The sequence below is a fragment of the Myxocyprinus asiaticus genome, chromosome 24 (genome assembly GCF_019703515.2).
Source record: "Myxocyprinus asiaticus isolate MX2 ecotype Aquarium Trade chromosome 24, UBuf_Myxa_2, whole genome shotgun sequence".
In the NCBI taxonomy this organism is placed as follows: domain Eukaryota; kingdom Metazoa; phylum Chordata; class Actinopteri; order Cypriniformes; family Catostomidae; genus Myxocyprinus; species Myxocyprinus asiaticus.
This window is the reverse complement of record NC_059367.1, coordinates 31,327,179-31,353,072: the sequence shown is the minus strand read 5'-3', so window position 1 is coordinate 31,353,072 and position 25,894 is coordinate 31,327,179. Positions and strand designations below refer to the sequence as shown.

Sequence of the window (25,894 nt, the reverse complement as noted above, 5' to 3'; positions counted from 1 at the left end):
AAAATGAGGATGTCCAAATGCTCTTCAGCAGAATGGATAACTGCAGAGAAAATGCAGATCAAAACAAAGGTAGACATCCTTAAATTAAATCTGACTAGTTTAGGGATAAAGGCTGATAGGCCTCTAAATGTGACATATTTGACCATTGTCATTCAAATTTGTCCCTACTTGTGTGACAAACACTGTTTATGAAACAGACATGCACTGATGATTGTAGCAAAGCAACAAAGTAGACTGAATCAATCAACCACAAGTGAACCGATAACTTCCTGTGTTTGTAAAAGAGGAAGATGGAATCAGACCCTCTTAATCACTCACAGAGCAAGACCTTGCTCTCACATGGTTATGTCACTAGTTCTTTTGTGTGCGGCAGTCCCACCCCTCCCCCTTCTCTTTCTCCCACCCAGACCCATGGCACAATGTGTGCTCTTTGTAGGCAAGCTTGTAACTGGACGCCAGGTGGTCTCTGATTGGCTGAGCTGAGGCCCCCCTCTCCCCCATCTTCTTTTTCTGGTGCATATGCATGAGGTAGCTGCTGTGTGCCTGTGCAGCTGCCTCTTCCAGACCGGAAAAGAGAGGGAGCGAAATAGGAGTGAGACATTGGGGAAGGTTAGAGGAAGAGGAATAGAGAAAGGAAATTGGGTGAGAGACTGAAGGCGACTGTTGTTGTGGGGAGGTCGTAGCCATGTCTTTGTGCTGTTTGTCTGGCTGGCTATGAGATCAGACAGCAATGGCCATGTCACTGAGCGCCGACGATGAGGATTACGACTCGGACACAGCCGAACAGGTCAGCGATCTCACTCCCTCTCCACACATACACGCTCACAAACAATTAGCTACCTTCTCAGGTTCCATTCCCTGTACGACCATGCCTCTCAAACAAGGCTGAGAAATGTCTGCATGCGTGTTCTCCACCTCTGCCTCTGCTTTCTTCTTTTTCTTCCCTTCCAAAGAGTGTTCTGGATTTTGTTTTATTGCAGTAGCTTTTCAGTGGCTAAGAATGGGGAGATTTCCATGCAACAGGAAATGCATCTGGCTTTCAATGTGACAGGAAAGAAAACACTGATATAAAAGGAGAAGAGTGGCATCTACACTCCTGAGCCGTTGTCTTATTGATGGTCTCTGCTGAGGTTTAGTTCTTGGTTGTAATTGTTGAATCTTTGAGTCATGTATGCCTGCTTCTGAAAGACTTGTTGGTTTAAAACCACTATTCTGTTGCTTTACCTTTATGCTTCCTGAACTCTGTGTTTGGATGTGGTTCTATAATCCTGGTTTGTCTCCTTTGTTTGGCTTTCAGCTCCCGATTAATATGTTGGGCAAACTAAAATGTACTCTTTGCCTTTGGAGGGGTATAATATACACAGCATAATGTCAGGATCAGTTTTTTCATACATGTATACAGGTAGAAAAACTGCATTAAATGAAGACATGATTGAAGTTTCCTCAAAGCAGCAGCATGACTGGACATGTGTTGCCCTTAAGTTCTCTCCCCATAATGCACTGCTGCTCACTGTTTGGCTTATTGCTTATGTGTGGAAAAAAAATCTAGACTATTAGTAGTTTTTTTTTTTTACGCATGCATTAAGGTTGAAAAATTATATGACTGGTAGGTTTAAGTATTGTCTTAGGAAGCATAACAAGACGTGCACCTTTTAGTGACTGACTGTAAAACTGCTGACAAAATATTGGAATTATTAAGAACATTTAGAAATGACTACACACATGGGGGCCTGGGTAGCTCAGCGAGTAAAGACTGTGACTACCACCCCTGGAGTCATGAGTTTGAATCCAGGGTGATCTGAGTGACTCCAGCCAGATCTCCTAAGGAACCAAATTGGCCCGTTTGCTAGGGAGGGTAGATTCACATGGGGTAACCTCTTTGTGGTCGCTATAATGTGGTTTGCTCTCGGTGGGGCGCGTGGTGAGTTGTGCTTGGATATCGCGGAGAATAGCGTGAAGCCTCCACACGTGCTATGTCTCTGCGGTAACGTGCTCAACAAGCCACGTGATAAGATGCGCGGGTCGACGGTCTCAGACGTGGAGGCAACTGAGATTCGTCCTCCGCCACCTGGATTGAGGCAAGTCACTACGCCACCACGAAGACTTAGAGCGCATTGGGAATTGGGCATTTCAAATTGGGGAGAAAAAGGAAGGAAAAAAAACATTACTACACACTTGGAACAATGAATGTGTGCAAGGTATTTTATATATATTGGTGAGCGGTGCTTGGTAGACACACACACAATGTGGAAGTTATGCATTCATCTAAATACAAATGACATTCACATTCTAAAACGTCTTAATCCATATAGTGATTTATAAATGTGTCTTGTATCTTTAAGGCAGCTTCTAAGGCTGTTAATGGGGGAGGGTGGAGGCCATGTATGGGAGGGGGGGAAACAATAGGAGGGCCTGGCTGCTCTAGGCCAGGGCACCCCTGTCTGAGGTTAGCTTGGGAAGTGTGCAAGTCAAAAAGGTATGTTTACTTGGCTTCTTTGGGCATGTGTTTTCCCTGCTAATAAAAAAACAGCCTGAGATGGTTTGCTAGTCTGGATTAATTGGTTTAGGTGATGTCCCAGCCTGGACAAGATGGTCTTCAACTGGTCTAGCTGGTCTTCCAGTGTGGCCAAGCTTGTGTTTTAGCTTGTTTAGCTAGCTGAAAAATGCCCAAAAACCCTCTAAAACCTCAATTTTTTTTAAAATTAAAAAAAAACAAAAAAAACAAAATGGGTTTTAAGATGGGGTTTTCATCAGTTGGGTCATCATTAAGTTGAAATGATTTGGACAAATTGCCCAGTGCTTTGACCTCCCCATTACACTCAGTCTTAAGCAGTACACATACACTACACAGAGTTGAAAATGGTGTCAGTGATGTGTATCTGGTTCATCACTTTTGTGCACTCTTTTTTTGCAGAGGCGGTAGTTTTCACTCTTATGCAAGATTACTGGTTGCAGTGAGGCCTTATGACTCGAGCACACATTGACTCCTTTGACTTTCACTCCTTCTGATTCCCAGCTCTGAGTCTTGTGACATATGGCATTTCCTTAAAGTGCCAAGAATTAGACATAAATTCCCACTGATAGCCGTGAGTAAACATTTACGCACACTTATACATCAGAACAAATTGTTATTATGCTTCCATTCATGTGTATTCAAGATGATGTGTGGATGGTCACGTCTACACCATTAGCAGGTGTTTTAGGAGAATAGTGTTTGCATGCCTCAACAGATGATGTAAGTTCTTCAGAAAGGAGAATCATTGTGGGTAAGCCTAGTCAGATGGATGTGTATATTTGCTGGGATGTTGAAAAGGAGGGCTCTAGATGTAATTTTGGAAGAGTGCTCATTAGTCCAGGCAGGGATAAATGGAAAGGTGATGCACTCCGTATGTTTGCATGTACTTTAAAAGTTTGATTTCAGTCAGACTAAAACAATAACTGTCTTTTTAAAATGTCATGTAAACGCAGTCTGGTTTTTGGCAAACTAACAGACCTATATGCGATTTTAGCTCCGTTTCGTTCAGCATGTATACATGTTAATCACACCACAATTGACCTCTGCATTGTATGCAAGCTCTGAAAGATGGAGGTGACATGAAATACGTGTATTTAACACTTCAGGGCCAAAGTATATTTTAGTTTTCCACATGCCGCTATGTCTTGTGCGCGTGATGCAGAGTGTCCGGATGAGTGTCCGTGTACAGGATGCGTGACGCAAATCTCGTCATCAGCAGAGTGCTCGAGCGCTGGATGCGCGCAGCCCGATTTTTCTAACCAGAGAATACATATGCTCTTGGAATTATTTGCACTAATAAGTAGGTACACAAGGTGGCAACACTCACAGCTGAGCCGTTGCTGTCACAAAGAAGGGCTAGAAGATGATGTTATTACTGCTAAACAACAGGAGACAAAGGTTAAAACAACAACAGTAGAGGTACACAACAAGAGCACTTGTGTGAGGAGGTCAGGAGATACTTGCATTTGTATAATCTGAAGGACTAGAAAAACATCTTTATGGGTCTTAACTCCTGAAGAGAAATAGTCCGTTGTTTCATAGTAGTTGTAGCGTGCATGCACCGTCCGCCTGTGTATGTGCACCCAGTCATATGGAGTATACTTTGACAGGCTCGCGTTCCACCGTACGCAGATGCTGAGCATCAAAATAGAATTGTATAAACATATAGAGTATCTAGTGGTTAAAAAGACTGGTCCTTTAGTTTTGATTTTTAGAAAAAATAAGATCACAATTACAGCTGCCACAATAAACTAATCATAAAAATGTGTCAATTGCAGCATTCCATGGTTCAAAATGTTCTGTTCAAAAGGTGTTTTTTGTAGTGGTTGGCCATAGGGACCAATCACAGATTTAAAAAAAATAAATAAATTAAATAATAGTTCTGTTTTTCATAGTGCAATGAGGACCAATATGAAGTTGAAGAGCCATAACGTAATTAAGAAACCGTTCTTGTCTTATTTTAGATGTGTAGCGCACATAAAGAATATTGCATGCAGCTGCCCAAAAAAAAAAAAATATTTTAATGTAACTTCAATTAATCCAAATTTATCACAATTACAATATCAAAGGAAATAATCACAGTCAATTAAGATTTTCGTACTGTCATGCAGCCATAGTTTGTAGAGCATTGTGGTAAAATAAGTTCTTCATGGTCCCCTAGCAGATCATGGATTAAAGACTATAGATTGATAAAACATCATGCTAAATGCAGAGTTGAGCCACCTCGGAAAGAAGAGGCTGCTCTAGGATTGTTTTTTTTTTTTATGTTGTTGTTGTTTTTCACAGCATAGCTGCATTGTTTGTTTATTCAGCTATTTTTGTTGGTCTCCCAGGTATGTGTAGGACTGCACCACCTCCAAGTTCTCGATTTGGTTACATGAATGTTCTCGGAGACTCCCTGGTATATTAGAAATCCATCGCCTACCCTTGCAGATGTGGTGTTGTAGTGTGATCAAAGCCCATGGATGGTAACCGGAAAGTTGCTGGTTCGATCCCGGCAAGGAGTGAGCCATGAGCCATCACAGTTGTGCCCCTGGGCAAAGCACTTAACCCCAGGTTACTCCGGGAGAACTGTCCCTGTATTAAGTGGTGCTATTCTATCTATGGCAAAGAAACAAATTCACCAGCCCTGGATATATGGCCATAAATTAAGATTCTATTTTATCTGAATCAGAAGGCACCCTAACACAACAAGTCCTCAACCAGTCTCAAGTATGTGAATTTCCATTGATGTTGCAGCGTACTATGGAAAGGTCACTGTAGAACTTCTGAATGACCTGGTGTTGTACTTTTGTTGAAAAAGACTGATCTAGGGTCAGAAAAAAGTAATGTGTTACAGCTTACATCCTCAAATGCAGGGAATCTTTTAACAACTGAGTTTGTGCAGTAATACAACAGTCTCTTATTTTTAAATGTCTATCTCCAATATTGGGTTCTAAACTTGGACAATAAGAATAGAGGTCACAGCTGTGATAAATCACACCAAAGCACACAAATGGTGTTGTGCTGCTGGGTAGTAGCAAGCATTCTTTTAGTCAGCAATCTGTACTGCTCTGCAGCACCCTGAATTTGTTATGATGAAATGTATAGTGCTGGGGGAAGGATTGTGTTCTAGTTGTTTTGTTGTGAAGGAAATGATGCCATTTGAAAGCAGGGCAAGAATGCTTCTGTATTTGTTTATGGGTATTGCTGGACTAGGTAATATATAACTGTTACATATCCATCCTACCAGATCATTTAGAATCTGTATACCTTTGCTTACATTTAGTTAATTAAAAGATTCTGTCTAATTTGCCTTATTGTATTTTGTGCACGCTATTCTTTAGTACACTGAAATTATTGTGTAAAGTTGTTAAGGTCTCAGATAAAATGCAGTAAACACAATTGTTAAAAAAAACATCTGACGTTAAATGCAATCCTCAACCACTTCCCACTATCAATTTTAAATCTTGAATAGAACTATTTCTGCCACAGTTTCCTTCACTCCACCAGTGAGCAGGAACTGCTGTGTTGCCATGGCTACATTGCAGAAGGATGGACTTCCAGTGCTGCACTGCAGTTTTGTGCATGTGTTGTACTGTATTCATTATCTGAGCTGGGAGGCAAGATAAAAATGGCACTTATTTGTAATGGAGAAAATCGAGATGAAGATGGTGTTTAGTGGTACATGTAATCAAGTGATTTATAATAATTGCATTAATGCTAATAAAAGAGATTAATAATAAGTAAGATTAGACCTTGTGGCAGCATCACTCCACTACAGTGAGAGAGAAATAACAGATGACGTAGTAAAGAACAAATAGTCCTCATACATACGAACATCTGTAGTACCTGATACCAGTGACTTTTTTTTTTTTCTCCTTCACAAGATCATTTAAAAAAATCATTGTGCCAGAACACTTTGCCAAATCTGTTGGTTAAATGCCATGTTATTTATTTTAAGTAATGCAGTGCATATGACTTAATTACACTGAGCACTTTATTAGGAACACTATTGTCCTAATAAAGTGCCCAACGTGGTCCTCTGCTGTTGTAGCCCATTCGCCTCAAGGTTCAACGTGTTGTGCATTCTGAGATGCTATTCTGCTCACTACAATTGTACAGAGTGGTTATCTGAGTTACTGTAGCCTTTCTGTCAGCTCGAACCAGTCTGGCCGTTCTCCGTTGACCTCTCTCATCAACAAGGCATTTCCGTCTGCAGAACTGCCGTTCACTGGATGTTTTTTGCATCATTCTCTATACACTTTAGAGACTGTTGGGCATCAAAATCAAGATCAGCAGTTACAAAAAATACTCAAACCAGTCTGTCTGGCACCAACAATCATGCCACGGTCGAAATAAATGAGATTACATTTTTTACCCATTCTGATGGTTGATGTGAATATTAACTGAAGCTCCTGACCTGTATCTGCATGATTTTATGCATTGCACTGCTGCCACATGATTGGCTGATTAGATAATTGCATTAATATGTAGGTGTACAGGTTTTCCTAATAAAGAGCTCAATGGGTGTATATTTTAAGATATGTGGGAATATATCCTTTTTATTTAGAACTTTTTGGCACTTTTATTCATATGTACAGTAGAGAAAGTGGACTGGAAATGGTGAGAGGAAGAAGATCAGGAAATGTAGTTAGTCGGATTTGAACCTTCATTGCCTGCATGAGCACCATAACTCGACATGTTGAACTTACTACTAGAACATGGCCCTGACAATACATTACTTTCTATGCTGGCAAGTAGAGAGTATTACAATTAGTGGTCGAACTATATGGGTTTTTCAATTGGCCAATGACAATACCGATATCTAGAGAGCAGGGCATAAATGCCGATAAACATACTACAATTATAAACCGATTTGCCAACAGCAAATCAGATGCAAAATTTACTACAATTTGCATAAACTTGAATAGAAAAAACATTGAAAACAGAAAGTGTTGAATATTCATTTACAAATCTATTGGAAGATTTTGAAACTGACACAAAGTTAACATTTCAGTTAATCAGCCAAGCGAACAACGTAAAATGGCCAAATATCAGATGATTAATTGGCCTGGCCAATGTATCGGTCAGTCACTAATTATAATCACTATATCTCCAAAATACTGTTCTTCAGTACTATTCCTTTCAAAGCCAGTAAGGACGTATCAGTTGGTAATAGAAGACCTTTTACAATAAGCACCCCATCAATGGTGTCCACATTTAATTTTATTTGATTCGCTTCTGGTTATTCCACCCTCATTGGGTTATACTCTCCCTCATGATCAATTAATAATCAGCAATAAAACATTCATGTATAGGTTTAAACTTCAAAGCATCCATTATGTGGAACGCCAGTGTTGGTGGTTTGAGAATAAGTGGATACCTGAACTCGTGTTACCAGAACAAATTCACTGCCGGCAACTAAGGGACTTGATGTGGCTGTTTGCTGGAATCCACTATTTGTGCCTCTCATTGCATTAGAGATCAAAAGGGTCCAGGCTAATGTAATGAGGTCCTTAAATAGGTTATATTCTAATATATAAGAGAGGTGCACAGTGGAGTTAGAAGTGATGCCAAGCAAATATAAAATGTTCTCAAGGGTGATAAAGTGATGGCTATAAGCATTGATTATTGAAGCGTTGTAAATAGATTCATACAGGAACAGTATGACTGGGTGGGTAAACAGGATTTAAGATGGGCTGGTAAGAGCTTTGAGTCATTGATAGCTGTACAGTGTACAGAATGTGGTAATTACAGAAAAGCACCTATAGTGGCAATACTCAAAACTTCATCTCTGCCATTGAGCTAATCAAATGTGAACCAGGTACAATTTTTTTTTTATAGATTCTGTCAAGCAAATGGCATTAAATGGACTGAGTGGTTTAAAACAGAGCTTCAAATGAGCCTGCATTAAATATGGGTTGCATGTATGTGTTTTACTTGCTAGTTTTAGTAGGCACAAGAAAGCAATAGCTAAATCAGCGTAATGTAATCTCAAAAATATAGCAAGAATTAGGTTTTTACTATACAGTAAAGTCCTAAGGAAACCCAAGTCATATGTCCATTACCAGCAGGGTAGACTACTGCAATGGACTCCCTACTAGACTTTCCAAAAAGAAAAAAACTGAGCATACACCTAGATCTTTACACTGGCTTCTAGTTGGGTACAGAACTGATTTTAAATTTCGGTTAAGTGATTTTTTTTTTTTTAAAACTGCTGTTATTTATAAATTACTGAATGGCTGAAGACCAAAATCAATTTTCAGATATGCTTGAAGATTATGAACCTAGAGGAACTCATAGATCATTAGGGATTGCTTAGCTATTAATACCTTAAGTATTTGGCAGAAGGTCTTAGATGTTACGTTTAAATCCCGATTAGAAAATTAATTTTTTCTTGTGCCTGTTGTGGTTCAACACTGCACTCCTTTTTACCCTGTTGCATTGATATCAATTACAGATTGTATTTAAACCAGTTCTAATTGAATTAATATTTCAAAAGAATAATGATTTTAATGTGATTTTTATTTCTCACAATGCAATTGTAAAGCAAACCTGTACAAATAAACCTACCTTGGCTTGCCTATTTCTATAAATGCAACAAGTTTCCACTATACATTACAGCAATACAAGTTTCAAGCAAAGATTTAATAGTAGCTCTGATTTCTGAGTCTGATTTGCATTTACCAGACTGTGGGAATTGTTTTGGCCTTAATTTAGCCTTTGGATTGTAGCTGGATTATATTTAATGTTTTTTGGGCAACAGTGTCTTTGCTGAGGTCTACATGGCTGTAATCTGTTTATTGTTGTTTTTTGAATTATTATTTAAATCCTATTCCTCCTTTTTATCTGTTTCCTTTAGCAACGGCTACCCAACCGGCCAAACCCTAAAATGGTTGCATCAACGGCAACAACTCCGGCAGCAGCCAGCTCTTCTTCCAGTTCCACAGCGGTCAAGCTGCCATCCAATCGAACCTCCTCTGGAGCTCGCCGAAGGCGAACACGATGTCGGAAGTGCGAGGCGTGTGTTCGGACAGAATGTGGAGAGTGTCACTTCTGTAAGGACATGAAGAAGTTTGGAGGGCCTGGCCGCATGAAACAATCCTGTATTATGAGACAGTGTATAGCGGTAAGAAACCCAGTAACTCAAAGTCACCAGAAAGTTACCATCCCTCTTTCAAAGAATTACGTTTTGTTGCATTATACATTATATTAAATTATGCTTGGTACATTTTTAATTGTACACACATTTGAATACTTGGAATTAAGAGTACTTTAATTGGATAAGAAGACAATTACTAGCAATTTTATATATGAACCAATCACTTTATGCAGCAAAGTAGTTTAAATTATGAATTCTAGTGATTACAAAAGGTGTTTTTCCAGAGGATTCCACTGCTGAAAGTGTAGTTTTAAGGGAAGTTTTGAGAAGAATCGACTTAAAAATGGTTAGAGGGGTATTAATTAATGTCAGATTTAGTGATTTAAAATCAAGATAATCATTAAGAAGTGGAATGGCAGCAAAATCACAAACAGGGTGGCAGGAATAGGGATTAAAAAGCTTCACGATACAGCCAAAATAAAGGAGCTATGAAATAAAAAATGGGAAAATGGTCCAGCTTTCAACATGATAGTCACCTAAAGCACAACAACAATGCAACAAAAGGTGAATGTCAAGGCTCTGACCTAAATTTCATTGAAATTCATTGGAATGACTTAAAGCCTGAGGCCACGTCAACAATAATGCGTTTAACCCTCGTTCAGCGTTCAGAATCTGCAGACGCCTTTTGCATTTATGGGTCATTCAAACTGTTAATATTTTGAAAGAGATTGTGATTTGAAATTGTGTTTCTATTTTTGAAAGTTTTTTTTTTTTTTTTTACACATGTTCAAGAATGTTGATATACAAGATGTTAATATATTGGCATGTGGTTCCACAGCCTGTGTTACCGCACACAGCAGTGTGTGTGGTTTGCGGTGAGGCTGGTAAAGAAGACACACTTGACGAAGAAGACGAGAAATTTAATGCCATGCTCATGGAGTGCTCCATCTGCAACGAGATTGTCCATCCAAACTGCCTCAAGGTCAGAGTGACTGAACTATAGCTTTACCTCTTTTTCACTTACCACTGACCTAAGTAAATGCAAAGAAGTGTAGCAGTGTACACTGTCCCCTCTTTTGTTTTATATGGGCACAAAAAAGGAAGACATTGGGTTGAAGTGTATGTTAGAGGGCAGGTTCTCAGCATTTAACACCATTTAGATCCTCTTTAGAGTGAGTAAGTGTGGTGTTTTCACATTACTTATCAGGAGTGTGTTAACATAAATGCTTTTAGACCTCTCTGGCTCCCTCTGTGCCTCTGCTCTGACACTAGCCTCTTGTCTATACAGGTGAAGGATGCAGCTGGGGTGGTAAATGATGAGCTTCCGAACTGCTGGGAATGCCCAAAATGCAACTACGCTGGGAAAACTGGAAAAGTGAGTACCTGGGGAACAGCTGTTACAGTGGTTTGATAGTAGTTCAAAACAGGAAGTGTTTGGAAACAAAGATTTTTTTTTATTAATATTTGTATTTATGAAAAGAGACAAATTATATATAATGGTATACAGCTAAGTAAGAACTTTGTGTTTTTGTATAACCTCCTGAGACCCGAGCATGACTGCTGTGTGCATTTTCCATTTCCCTTTTTGATTTGTAACTAGTAGCACCTAATAAACAATAAAAAATTGTAGAGTAAATAGTTTACCTAAAAATTGAAGGCAACATATGTGAACAGCTGGACTAAGTTGTGAAATTTTATAATACCAAGTTATTGAAAGTCAGATTGTTTTATCAAATTATTCATTGTTTCTAGGAGTGTTGGTTATTCATGTTTTTGAGACGTTACAGACATTGCATCAGACATTAGCATAATTCTGATTCAGATGGCTAGCATCATCCAACCTCTGCCAACCATGTTAAAATACAATTCGACATTATAAATTCAGAATCTATGTACTGATTATCATTCTCCCATGTCTGCCAAACATGTTGAGTGGTCCAAACATTATCTGCAGCCTGAAACTGAACTTTTGATAGGACGTTTGGATTGAATGCACTTAGAGAGCTATAGGATGCTCCCTTGCTCCCTTTTTAGTAAACATCTTCACCTCCAGTGTGCTGTCTATCTGTACTCAAAACAGTTCGAAATGCACCTTATTTTCATCCTTACTCCGTATAAAGCCTCTGAAAGCAAAATTTTCCAGCTTCTGGATGCATCCATTGATTCTCAGTGTGATAATGCACAGTGAATATAGGATCTTGTTTAGCAGTGTGGCGTTTCATGATAATTCACTCAATTTAAAAAATGGCATATTGGATGAAACTCTAATCTTTTGACTCAGAGTTTTCAATGTAAAAACTTAATTAGGTTTCTTAGCAGATGTAGTTTTGTTGGCGTTTCTCCCAAAGACAAACTCTGCTGTGGTTGGTGCCATGTTGTTTGGTCACATGACTTTGTGTGTCGAACGTTTAACCCTTTACTGACAGCACAGAGTCTCCTGATCTGAGATCAGTACATTTAAATGAAATTTAATTATGCAAACTATGAGGATAATGGTGTTCACTGACTTTTTGATCATGTGTTGTCTCAGATATTTTGTTCCTGTTTTAGTTTCATTTAGATTTCATTTTAAAAGTACATGAAGTGAGTGACGACAATGACAACGGCATAAAGAAACTGTCAAACAAGATGTAAATGCCAATAAAATGCAAATAGAAGTGCATTGTAGTAATTTTGTATGCAGTTTAGTAACTGGTAAGCTGTCAACTCTTAAATGGATAGTTCACCCAAAAATGAAAATTCAGTCATTTACTCACCCTCATGTTGTTCCACACATGTAATTTTTTATCTCCAATGAAACACAAAATGAGATTTTAGGCAGACTGATAGCCTCAGTCACCATCTTTTTCCATACAGTGAAAATGAATAATGACTGAGGCTAAAATTCTGCCTAATATTTCCTTTTGTGCTTTATGGAAGAAAGTAAGTCATACGGGTTTGGAACATAAGAGTAAATTATGACTTTTTTTTTTTTTTTTTCCTTTTTCACCCAATTTGGAATGCCCAATTCCCAGTGCACTTTTTAAGTCCTCGTGGTGGCGTAGTGATTCGCCTTAATCCGGGTGGCGGAGGATGAATCCCAGTTGCCTCTGCATCTGAGACCATCAACCTGCGCATCTTATCACGTGGCTTGAGCGCGTTGCCACGGAGACATAGCACGTGTGGAGGCTTCACGCCATCCACCGCGGCATCCGCGCTCAACTCACCACGCGCCCCACCGAGAACGAACCACATTATAGCAACCACGAGGAGGTTACCCCATGTGACTCTACCATCCCTAGCAACCGGGCCAATTTAGTTGCTTAGGAGACCTGGCTGGAGTCGCTCAGCACGCCCTGGGATTCGAACTAGCGAACTCCAGAGGTGGTAGAATTATGACAGAATTTACATTTTTGGGAGAACTTATCTAATGCAACCTCTTTGATGTTTAACAATTATAGCAGTTATAGTTAATATCTTGTCATCAGTATATATGCATGCATAAATCATAATGAATGACATTCAAAAGGTATAAAGTTGTCTTTTGTTTTCTTGCCATTCTTTTGGCCTGTAAGCAAAAACGGGGCCCAGGCTTTAAGTATGCATCCAACCTGCCAGGTTCCCTGTTGAGGGAGCAGAAGGCAGGCCGTGACGGACGAGAGGAGGGCGACCAGGCTTCATCTGGCGCAGCATCCATCAAGAGGAAAAGTGAGAGGGAAGAAACTCCCAGAGTAAAGACTGAGGATCTGCCCTCACGTCTGCCCCCACTCTTGACGCCAAGTGGCCTGCAAAGACCACGGTCTGAAGTGCCCAACTTTTTGAGGAAGAAGAGGAAGTTATTTGAAGATGATGAAGAGGAAGAGGAGGCTAGCACTAAAAAAAAGGTAACATGCACATAGACAAACATTCATTTGCATAAACATTTAAAAATCTACTTTTGATTTGTCATTCAATAACAAATAACAAGTAATTTTGCATTTGTAGCCGAAGAAACCCTGGAGGCCCGAAGAGTCTTTGATTCCCAAACTCTCTCAGATGAAAACAGAAGAGGAAGAGGATAACTCTGAGGAAGAAGAGAAGCGAGAGCCGCCTCGCCGTTTATTCAAGAGAGACTACAGCACAGTGAGAAAAGAGGAAGAGCAGCATAAAGAGAGGCGGGAGGAGAGAGATCCATTTTTCAGATCCCTAAAGGAAGAAGACGAGGAGGAAGAGGAAGAGGAGAGTAACGCCAAACGAGGCAGGGACAGCAGCCCTGCACTGAAGAATCTCTCGTTATCACTTGAGAGTGACGCATCACGGTGTAGCTCCCCCAGGGCTGGTCCCAGCAGCGAAAGCAGTGAGACACAGGAGAAGGCTCCACGAGCCCGGGCGAGACGGCACCGTCGCAAGCCCCCGAATCGGCAGCTCAGCACAGAGCTCAGCAAGCAGCTCAACATGGAGATCCGCCGCACAGAGCATTCACTGTCCAACAAGAACCAGCAGCCGCTCAAGAGTGAACCCGAGGACAGTGAGAACGAGGAACCAAAGAGAGGCTTACGGAACAGGACTGCAGGGAATGGAGTAGGAGGTGGAGGAGTAGAAAGGGGAGGAGGTGGAGAGGGAGGAGGGGAGAGGCCGCACTTACGAGCTCGGGAGATGAACGGGACATCTTGGGAGCTGCGGCACTTTTACCCTCCTCAGATCACCCCACTAGGCTTGAACCGCAGTTCACCCACAGTCAGGCCACTGCCCGCCCGTTCCCCTCCCAAATGTGTGCAGATGGAACGGCACGTTATCCGGCCGCCTCCGATTTGCCCTCCACCTGATAGGCTGCCACTAGCTGATGGGCGTAATCACATAGCTCCTAGAGAAGTCTGGTTGGCTATCTTTAGTCACTTGAGCCATCGTGAGCTTTGTGTGTGTATGCAAGTGTGCCGGACCTGGAATCGCTGGTAAGAAAAACCTAAAGACTAGTTTATCTGTTGACACTTAGATGATCAGTTATGAATAGTTCAGTCATGACAACTCTCTGAATAAATTTAATGGATATGATAAATTGGAAGGATTGGTCTTTGCGGACTAGACCTTCTTACACTGCTGCAGAAAATAATACAAAGACTTGCCACTGCTATTTCATACACATACATGCTGAGAGTAAGACATACTGCTGCATAATTAGACATAAATATAATCCCCTTGAAGAAGATCAAGACAAGTGGTGCTGGGGAGGGTTTCAGAAAGAAAACTCTTGTAGCGCGCTGCAGTGCAACCGGCTTACTTGCAAACAACCAGCAATTTAGATGTTCGACAAAGATATTGGCTAACAGATTACATGTCAAAGCACACATCATCTAGGGCCATAGGGAATGTGAGTCGATCACATGTTTAAAGGGACCTATCAGCTTGCACCATGAGTTTTATGACTTTGAATCTTTTATCAAAGTTTGAGATTTGTGACCTCTAATTAATGTCCCTGTTCCAAATGATGACCTCAGCCCTTGTTGTCTTCTTCCAAGTCCAGACTTTGGTTGTAATGTCACATGGACTGTTGGGTAGTAGTGTGCAAACGTGTTTATCAGGAACACACTGAAGGCACATAGGGTGTGAACATGAGCTCTCCTTTGAACCATAAAAAGACAAATGGGATATCCTATGGTCTTATGGACAAACAAAGGCCATGAGACTGCAAGTCCACATCATTTGTGCCACTTGAGATGGGGCCTATCTGATTAATACAAAGACATTTTACTGTTGGTTTCACTATTATTGTGATTCCAGATCTTTTTGACTAGCATTAATGTCTGTGTATGTGTTTAGGTGCTGTGAAAAGAGGTTATGGACTCGTATAGATGTGAAGCGTTGCAAGTCCATCACCCCTCTCATGCTGAGTGGGATCATTCGCAGACAGCCCATCACTCTGGATCTGAGCTGGACCAACATCTCCAAGAAACAATTAAGCTGGCTTATTAATCGACTACCAGGTGAGTGTTTATGCGAGCATGTGTGTAGATTAATTTCATCTGCCTCTAAACCCCTGTGTATATGCATGTTTCGATGCAGGACTGAGGGTGCTCCTTCTATCAGGCTGTTCATGGGTGGCTGTTTCAGCTCTCTGCACATCTAGTTGTCCTCTATTGCGCACTCTGGACCTGCAGTGGGTTGAGGGACTCAAAGACCCCCAGATGAGGGACCTACTCTCCCCTCCTACTGACAACAGACCTGGTAATACACACAAATAAATGCACACATGCAAGTTTCATCACAATTCCATATCCCAATGTAGGGCCCTATGATTTCCGCATTGTGGAAAACACGGACAGAATCGCGGATAATGACCATCCAGTCATAAAAACATAATTAACTATAAAACGCGAAATATCACGGAATTTGGCATATTTGGAATTAAATTACTTTATGAATGCACAGTTAATTAAATTAAAATCGTGACATGTCCTAGTGTGATAATTAAACCACAAAAGGAGATTTAATTATACAAATAGCCTATACGGTCTGCAAGAGCTGTGTGGTTTAACAGTAAGTGAGAAGCCACTGCTTATACACTAACCACATCATTAACATCATGCTCGCTCTGTGTGTGTATTAATGACAAATTGCACACCATCAAAAACATTTAACAGAACTATATTACTTCTGTATAGTAAAATGTTATATTCAATGGAGGAGGAGTAGTAGTAGTAGTAGTAGTGATGATAATAATGTATCAATAATAATTACATTTTATATTTAAGCAATATCTCAAGCAAGAGTTTCATCATTGCTTTCATAAATACTTTCATAAATAAAAAATAAAAAAGCTCTTCATTTAATAAAAAATAATGCAATGGTATGTTGACACTGCATAATTTAAAAAAAAAAAAAAAAAAAAAAAAAATGTAATAAACTTTAAAATCCAGAGAAATTCAGAGAAAATTAAATGGAAAACGCGGAATTTGGGAAAAAAATAAAATGGAATAAAAAATAAATAAGATAGAGCCCTACCAATATCATACAATATTCAGGGTTTTAAATAATAATAATAAAAAGTCTGTGTTATTTTCAGTTTGTCGTTTTTCATTATTTAACTGTTAGTTTTGGGTGTTTTTAATAGTTTTTTAGTTTTACTATTTGGCTGCCAAAATTTGTTAATTCATATTATTTAGTAAACAGCGTTTCATTTCTCTTGATGTTCTAATGTTAGCACTATCTTGTGGCATTTTAATGTTTGATAAAGGTGGGTTGTAAAAGTTTAACATTTTGTAATATACTGTGTATCAAAAATGACATTTTTATAGTATTTTAGTTAGTTTTGTAGTTATAAAACTGTATTTTACTTTAGTTTAATTTTTTCCCCAATTATGTTTTTATTTCAGTGAACATTAATTTTCATTTTAGTTTCAGTTAATAATAACACGTGTCTTTTGTCAACAATATTCTCCACTTGTTTCTTTTCTAACAGGTCAAATGGACACACGCAGTAAACTGCGAAATGTGACTGGCCTGCGTCTGGCTGGTTTGGACATCACAGACAGCTCTCTGCGTCTTATCATTAAGAATATGCCTCTACTCTCCAGTCTGGACTTGAGTTACTGCAACCATATCAATGACCAGTCAGTCAACCTTCTGACTGCTGCAGGGACTACCACTAGAGACTCACTCACCGATGTCAACCTTTCTAGTAATTGAACAGTTCACAAATTTAGTCACAGAAGCCATTTTACCACAATTAATGCCTTAAAATAGTATGTGTACCCATATACAATACATCTATAAGGAATCTTGACAAAACTAAGATATTGTGGTTTCAAATAATGCTGTTCCATAACCCTTTTCCACCAACATGGTGCCAAGTAATGGTTCACTTGTTTCAGTCTAATGCTGGAAAACCATTAATTCACTCCTGACTGACCTTTCCTTTCTTAATTGTCTTTTTAGTGTGTAACAGGGTCACCGACCAGACGCTGAGCTACTTCAAACGCTGTGGAAGCATCTGTCGCATTGACCTGCGCTTTTGCAAGCAGGTGAGCCGGCAGGCGTGTGAGCGCTTCATCGCAGAGATGTCCGTCATTGTTCCCTTCCAACTACAAGAGGATAAACTGCTCCAAAAACTCAGCTAGTTGTGCCACACACCACCCCCTAGTGTTTGGGAGGACTGAACAAATCAATCTAAAATGATACTATGTATCAAGTGCACTCATGTATTTGGAGAAAAGACTTTAACTGGAGATGCACATTAAATAAGAAGCACTGCAACACATGTCTGTGGACAAAATGTTTTGTCACCTCCTTTCAAACTGGAGAGAAGAGACAGAGTGTACCTAAATGTACATAAGACTGCTCCTGTTCTGAATGGTTTATTCTGAAGATGGACACTTAATTGGGCAAATTCTGTATATTTAAGAGGAGATTCGATGTTTAAAACTGGGAGATTGTATTTAAAAGGTGATGTGATAGAAAGCAGAGAATGGGATGTGCATATACAGTATACAAACAACATTCACATACTCACTAGATACTACAAACACTATCTGAGAGAGAGTAAGCATGATTGTCCATTTGTTATTCAAAACCCTCAAAGCAGTTTTTGTACAAAAGATGTATCGGTTTAGAATTCTGTGATATATTTGGTTCAGTCCTGGGTATATGTGTTGTTCTTTATTTATATATATATATATATATATATAATGTAATTTTTTTTAAATATCTCTGTCCATTTTATGTCCAATGATGAGTTTGACTGCTTTGAATTTCAAGTGCTCACTGATCTAATCTCAGAGCAGAATTAGGCGTGATATTTGTTTTTTCAGAGGTTTATTTATAAAACAGTGCCATATTCCATCTGTGTAACAGGCTAGCCTTCATCCTTTAGAAAATATTTCACAGCTATGTGTGTGTAGAGTATCTCTCTTTAGAGGTGTTGGGTGAAAAAAAAAAAAAGCCAAGTTAGTAGGTTAATTTGAATATACATACATGGAATATATGAATTTATTGTCCTTGATTTCAATGCAGTTTTCAGACCAAGCTTTCTGAATAATTAAAAAAGATTCTAAACACATTACGAAGATCATTGATAATTCCGATAATGTAATCCAGCTATTTTGGTAATTTTATTTTGTACAACACAGTCAGGTTGTATTGCATTTCCTTCATGAGGCCAAAAAAAAAGACTTGCAGTATTTCTCTGTAAGTCATCAAGTATGTGCGTTATTCCTTCCACAGTGGTTGTTATTGTAAAATGGTAACTGTGGTGATGACAGATTATTTTAATGATGTGCATTATTGTGAGTTTTGTCTCAGGATTGTGACTCCAGAAAGAGGAAGCCTGCCATTCGTTCTAAGCCACCATACTTGTACCACTGTAAATTAAAGCATTGTTTGCCATTTAAAACAACAATCTAATGTACATTCGGCTATTTATATTTGTATGTAATTAAAAACAACTGAATTGATTAAGCAACCTTTCTCAAAAAAGGAACTGACGTTCCAAAAAACAAGAGGAACTTGTTTTTGTACATCAGTAATGTGTGGCAAATGTTTCTGCATTCTGATTTGAATAACTCTTAACTCGTTCCCTACCGAAGTAACATATTAAAGTGTTCATGATGTAAAGAATCAAATTTTCCTGATCCTTTGACATATAAGAGGTCATTGTACAATAAAAACATACTGTAAGTTTCAGAACTCAAAACGTCCTCCTCACTGCAAAAAGAGCATTTGTTGAAACCAAGCTTCCGAAACGACTCGTTCGCTACTTCCTCCACATTGTCACACTGTGGTAGACATTTTCATCTGACCGCCTCCACAACAACACATCAACGCCTACTTTGCCATTCATTACTTCCATAGCCCACCCAGTAGTGATGAGCAGTGAGATGGCAAATAGACAGCAGGTCGGTCAAGAGCAGAGAGCCAATAGATCCAGTCAGCAAGGAAGCCCCGCCCACTCGTGGGAGAAAGCAGAGGGGGGTTTAATAATGATGGGGATTAAATAAATTTTACTAACAACGGAATATGCAGTAAAATGCAATTTAACTACAATCATACGCAGTTTTCATTATTGTTTCTTCTGAATAAGTACATTGTTTGGCAGTGAAGACAGTGCTAATTGAGATATTAGTATACATTCATACGCAGTACTGTGTACCTAAACATTTACAGCAACTTTACCTCATTAAACACAAAACAATCGCCAAACCGAACGATACAATATACCCCAAGAACTTTTATTCATTGAAGTATGAAAACCAATATAAACAACACTCCACTCCGATCATGTCAAGTTTTTTCAGGTATCTTATGGTGATTGATTTAGTCTTGAATCCGCTCTGATGTTTCTCTAACACACAAAATCACGTTTCCAGCATATGGTCAACTGCAGCCGCAGTGGTCTTCTTTCAGCTTCTATTTGTGTCGGTTGGAATGCGATAAAAAAAATCAGTTCTGGGATTTTTGGCTTTTTCTGAAGTGTAAAAAACAGCTTTTTCGTTGTTAAAATAGGCAAATCTATTGAATATTTCTCCCCGTTTTTCTCATAGGAATGAATGAGTGACTATGGTAATGGCGCTTTGCTTTCCACCACGCTAAATCATGCCCCCAGTGTATGACGCATTGCCGACTGTATCTATCATACAGTGGGCGTTTACTGTCAAGTCTTAAAAGAGAAGCAGCACCAAAACCGGGCGTTTCTAACAGTGTTCGGAATGGGGGTGGAAAATGATCATGTTTGACAAATAAATGTCTGTTTTGTGTGCCAAAAACTTTACTAATATTTTAAGTGAACCTCAAGGAAAATATTAAAATAATAAAAAAGGCATGTCTTGGCCACTTTAAAGCTCATATTTAAGGAAATAACAAAATGGCACAACACATCAATATTTCAGAATCATCATAATGCAGTGCAATCCAGTGTGTTCTTAGCACTTTTATTTAAGTAGCACAAATGTAACAACATAATGCTTTATTTTATTTGTTAATTCTATATAAAGCAACTAAAAAAATTTAACCAAAAAAAAAGTGAATTTTTTGTTAAGAAAAATCAAACTCATCGGAATAGGCATATACACAGGAATGAACGATACATCAGACAAAAAAGGTTAAACAAGGATGTAACATACACCAAAATTTTATATATAAATCTTCTCCCTTTCACTCTTAAGTAGGAATGCCACACCGAAAAAGAGAATGGTATTGCTATGGTGTCTGAGTGAGAAAGCATTAGGACTGTTTTGTTGGGCCGTTTCTTGACAGCGATATATGCCATGACACTTTAGTTAGATGCTTGAACTGATGTTATGAAGTTATCAACATACAGCGGTTTTTGAAAAAATGGGTGGGCCATTTGTATGGAGCATCACTCGCAAATGAAATTACTAAAATTAGTTTTTTTCCTCAAGTTCAGTGAACACAAGTACTAAGACAGGTAATCCAAATCGATACATATTCATTCAAACACTATCATGGGGGAAAATTGATTGGAGACACATAAATGCACCTTATCATCCCTCTTCTCTTACAAAGTCCATCTTTTTCATTAGGCTATAGTTTTCCATGGATTGTCATTAGGTGTATCTAAATTATATTAATAAATGTGCTACCTTATTGTAAAATGTTACCAATGATATTTCTCTAGAGGGTTTCAGTTTCATTCTGCCTGTGCAAGATCCTACTTAAAAGGAATATTCCGGGTTCAGTACAAGTTAAGCTCAATCGCCAGCATTTGTGGTATCAAATTGATTACCACATAAAATAATTTTCGACCTCTTTAAAAAAAAAAAAAAAAAATCTAGGTTACATTAAAGGCACTTACAATGGAAATGAATGGGGTAATCTGGAAACATTAAAATACTCAATATACTGTTATGTTTTAAGTGTGATAAAATCACTTACTAACCTTTTCTGTGTAAAGTTATATCCAATTTTAGAACTTTGTTGTCATGACAATGTAATGCCATAAACACTAAAATGCTAAAACTACCGTAAAAAGACGATTTAAACAATTATACAATCAAATAATACACAAGTTTTAACAAAATAATCAGCTTCACAGTTCTGCCCTTAACCCTTTAAGCTCTGAGGGTGTTCGTAAAGATATCCTGTTTCAGAAGCATACACAAAATTAAAGGCTTATAACTCGACAAAAAACATTTTAAATAAAACTTTTCAATTTTGTAATAATATAGATTGATAGAAACTGCTGAAAATCACAAAAAAACGTGAGCCAAAAATGAACTTTTTTCTTATTTTTCTGATTTGACATTATATCTCAGGGTGTAAATAAGGTAGCTCTGAGGAACTTGGAACTTCTGGTTTGTTCCCAATCATGTCAACTGTAACAGAGTAAAATTTTGTGTTGAGCAATCAAAAGTTATAGCATTACAAAAATAATTTATCCTAGTGTCCAAAAACGTCTTCAAGTGTCCAAAAGCCTCTCCAAACAAATAAAACATAATAATTGTACAGAAGAACAAATTGCACATGCAAATGCAACAATGACTAAAGGTTTGATCTCTTTCTAAATCATACAGGCATGAGTAACAAGATCTCATTCAGTTCCATTTTGTGTTATTTGAGCCATCACTGTGTCTATGTCATGTTCTTGGCACCATCTCCTGGTGTCCATATGTAATTAGAGTGAACAATCCTTTCTGCCCATATTTGGATGACTTCCACCTCTGGTTGTAGCGAACTGAATCCTAATACGATTGGTTTAGCGTTCCATGACGCTGGACAACACACTATGTAGCAAATTATGTGCTGTGTACACATTGTGCTTCATGTGGATTATCTATGCATCCGAATTACGTTGTGTGTGGGCTCGTTTTAAAGATAATCACCTCCTCTAAGAAACGTTATATGATACTTTATGTTCTATTTATTTCTCGTGAATTTATAAGCAAAAACGCGGCATATAAGGAACACCTGTTGACATCTAACATGTATGCCAAAGACATATACTTAGCTATTACTCTGTATATTTTTGTCTGCGAGTACTACAAACAGGCTGGTTGTTTTCAACTCTTTGAGAGATTTCCAACAATGATGATATTTGATCATTTTGATGTTTTTACAGATTACAATAATATGAACGGTGCAAAATTATTAATAAATTATCAAAACGGAATACTTCTGTATTGTCAGCAAATTTCAAAGCACTTGTTCAGTTTTGATCATAATGCCTATACATGCATTGTAAAGTACAGCTTCTAAACTTTAAAAGGATACCTATTTTGTGTTGGTCAAGACAGTAGTTATTAATATTTTAATAATTATTTTCTTCCTTGGCTTGGCCCCATTCACTTCTATTGTAAGTGCTTCAATGTAACCTCGATTTTTGCTTTATTTAAAGAAAAGGAGACAAGTCGAAATTATTTTTTGTAGTACTCAACATTATACCACAAATGCTGTTGAATAAGCTTAACTTGTATTGTATTCCCTAAATTTCAGAATGTTTTCAGAAAATTTTGACACTTCATCATGGGTTACCCCACATAGCCATGAACACAAAATTAACACCAGACCAAATTATTGTGCACGCAAGTGTTTGTCTCAAGAACAAAGGGGTTGTGACTGCCTTAAGGAGCGTGACATGTTTCCATCATTGACAGTGATGTCACAAATGAGGGATTGGAGTCGATCATGAAATACACACATTCGTAAATTTTGCCGGGGTCTTGCGTGGGGGCTAGTTTTGGGCCTGACATTAAAAAGTTCTGTCATAATTTTTTTACTCACCACATACACAGCTGACTTAGCAACAGATTTATAGGCTGCTTTTCAAGTCATACAAGCACTCAAAGTCGCCTGATCAACTGTTGTCACTGGCACAAAGGACCCTCAGAGCAGCAGGGACTGAGAAACCAGCCAGTGTCAGTTCAGACTTTTGACAAAGCAGGGACGTCACATGATAAAACGAAGAGGATTGCTGAAAAGAATGCAGAATGACCTGTGGTGTCCCAAGAATGCATTTTAGTGAACATTATGCCACTTTTGTTTTGCTGAATGGCACCAGTGTCCAGTTATCAGGAATCACAATGTAACTCATAGCAACTCAAAAATCCAGGCGGAATGAAATTAGCTACATAATCCAAAAAGAAACAAAAGCGCATTCACAGATGCTGTGACAAAAGAAGAGCAAAAGGAACATTCAGATCCTTCCATCCTGAGTTATGGTGTATTGTCAATGTGTGCGACAAACGAACACACTTGAGTAGTTTGTTTTTTCACTCTTTTGTGAGTTTGCATGTGACAGGTAAAAAGAAAGCTGAAGAAAGTATACAAAGCTGTAGGACATCAAGTCAAGGCTGTGAGGTGTTGTTGCTGAACAATTGCATATTATTACAGAGCCTCTGAAGAGCTTGTGGAATATTTTTTATTGAAGCATTGTTGCACTGACAAAGCCACTGCGGACCATTGTCTGAAGTCTGTGTTTCTTGAGGTCTCTTGACCTCATGAAAAATTAAGCAGAAAATCTTCTTTCATTGATCAAATGTAAGGACGCGGGTACTTGCTGGATGTGTCCGCACCGAGTCCCTAATTCAAAGCAGTCTGCAGGTGGAGCACATTGCTGAAGCATTTTTATCAGGCTAAAGATGGTTCTCCCAGCAGGTCTAGGATTTGAAAACATGAATGGCCCTGATGACGTATTGTCTGCATATAGGACATTCACTCATGCGCTTCCCACATTTAGTGCAGGTGACCATGTGACCACACTCCAGCAGCACACAGTCAATGACTGCATCCATACAGATGCGACACAGGTTGTCATCTATTGATAACTGGGTACGGCAAGCATCTGCATTGAAAAAGAGAGAAAGAGATGGGACATTACGACATGTGACTCAACCTTTCTTTAAGGAAGAATTGGGGCTATGTTTGGAATGGTTTACTAGCTTACTACTTACTGCTTCTTTTTTTTATATAGTAAATGAAACAGTAGGCAAACATATCAACCAGTAATAGGCAACATTTTTTACATGACCTCATCTTCTTGCATGTTTAATTCAGTGTGGCATACAGATATCATCTTAGAAACAAAGTTATTTTGCCTTTTTAATCAAATTGTTTTGTAAATACAGTATGTCTTAGATTTGCAATGTGAGATCAAATTATTAATCCCAAAAAATTAAAGTTCAAAACCACGGCTATAATTGCAATACAGTTAAGCACACCGCATTGTTGAAAACCGTACTCAATGCAGTAAGCATTAGGGCTGGCTACTGATACAGACTTCCCGATTCGATTACGATTCACAAGCTCTCGATTCCATTTGATATTGATTAATATGGGAATATTTCAGTTATAATGTCCATTTTGCTTACATATGAAAGACATTCTCTCCCAGCTAATGCTGTTCATTATACAGGGGAACTTCTAACTAGGTACATTATGAAAATATTAATTTTACTAGTTTTTTTTTTTAATCATTTTGGTTACATTTTAGCTTTTTAAAAATCTAAATATCCATGTATTCCAACAATATGATATTATATTGCTTATATTTTGTTACATGTTTACTGTTTAATGCATAATATGTACAAGTATTTACATTGATTTGTAGAACACGTGCTAAAAATCGATACTGCCTCTTTAAGAAAACCGGCAGTTCTGTAAAGAGTGCCTGTAAATGAGCGCATGCTAACAAGAGAGGACTCGAATGGCTTGTTTACCTCATCCGTGCTATTCGTGATTAGAATTAAATGTTTATTTATTTATTCATTTTTTTGGACACATTACACAGAACGAGTCAAACCAAACTTTAACTCTCAATATGCAGTGAAAGGATGTGGAATTTCTTGCCCAAAATATACTACTCAATCGTGAAATTTGGTCTCATACAAGAGTGATTTACTCGCATTGTAGAGAGTTGTGCATATAGTAAAAGATCGACCTTGGGATTTAAAAATCTATATAATTTAAATAAAGATTGTGATGCATCGGAAAATCATTACTTTTACCCAGTCCTAGTAAGCACTATTGTATAATGCACATTATGGCAATTGTAGTAGGATATCCTGGTAATCTACACAAAATGTACACCGATCAGCCACAACATTAAATCCACCTGCCTAATATTGTATAGGTCCCCATTGTGCCGCCAAAACAGCACCAACCAGCATCTCAGAATAGCATTCTGAGATTATATTCTTCTCACCACTATTGTACAGAGCAGTTATCTGAGTTACCGTAGACTTTGTTAGTTCAAACCAGTCTGGCAATTCTCTGTTGACCTCTCTCATCAACAAGGTATTTCCATCTACAGAACTGCCGTTCACTGGATGTTTTTTGTTTTTTGCACCATTCAGAGTGAATTCTAGAGACTGTTGTGTGTGAAAATCCCAGGA

At 38.4% G+C, this 25,894-nt stretch overlaps 2 protein-coding genes across 4 annotated transcripts in view; one reads left to right on the top strand and one right to left on the bottom strand.

The window, feature by feature from the left end:
• The first annotated feature begins 438 nt into the window (after positions 1-438).
• On the top strand, positions 439-18,609 carry kdm2ba (lysine (K)-specific demethylase 2Ba). 2 transcript variants are annotated; one of them, XM_051653100.1, is made up of 10 exons: positions 439-787; positions 9,360-9,626; positions 10,438-10,581; positions 10,888-10,974; positions 13,154-13,462; positions 13,563-14,509; positions 15,375-15,538; positions 15,618-15,779; positions 17,014-17,232; positions 17,490-18,609. In XM_051653100.1, the coding sequence occupies exons 1-10, from the start codon at positions 731-733 to the stop codon at positions 17,669-17,671; spliced, it is 2,538 nt and encodes an 845-aa protein (XP_051509060.1). In that variant the 5' UTR covers positions 439-730; the 3' UTR covers positions 17,672-18,609. The 2 variants fall into 2 exon arrangements, with proteins under 2 accessions (XP_051509060.1, XP_051509059.1); XM_051653099.1 differs by having other exon boundaries at positions 10,888-10,975; positions 13,146-13,462.
• rnf34a (ring finger protein 34a) overlaps positions 18,221-25,894 on the bottom strand; it is a 28,596-nt gene continuing 20,922 nt past the window's right edge. For both annotated transcript variants that reach the window (XM_051653101.1, XM_051653103.1), the window contains exon 8: positions 18,221-24,345. In XM_051653101.1, coding sequence (XP_051509061.1) covers positions 24,161-24,345 — 185 coding nt within the window. In that variant the 3' untranslated portion in view covers positions 18,221-24,160. The remainder of the gene's footprint in view (positions 24,346-25,894) is intronic.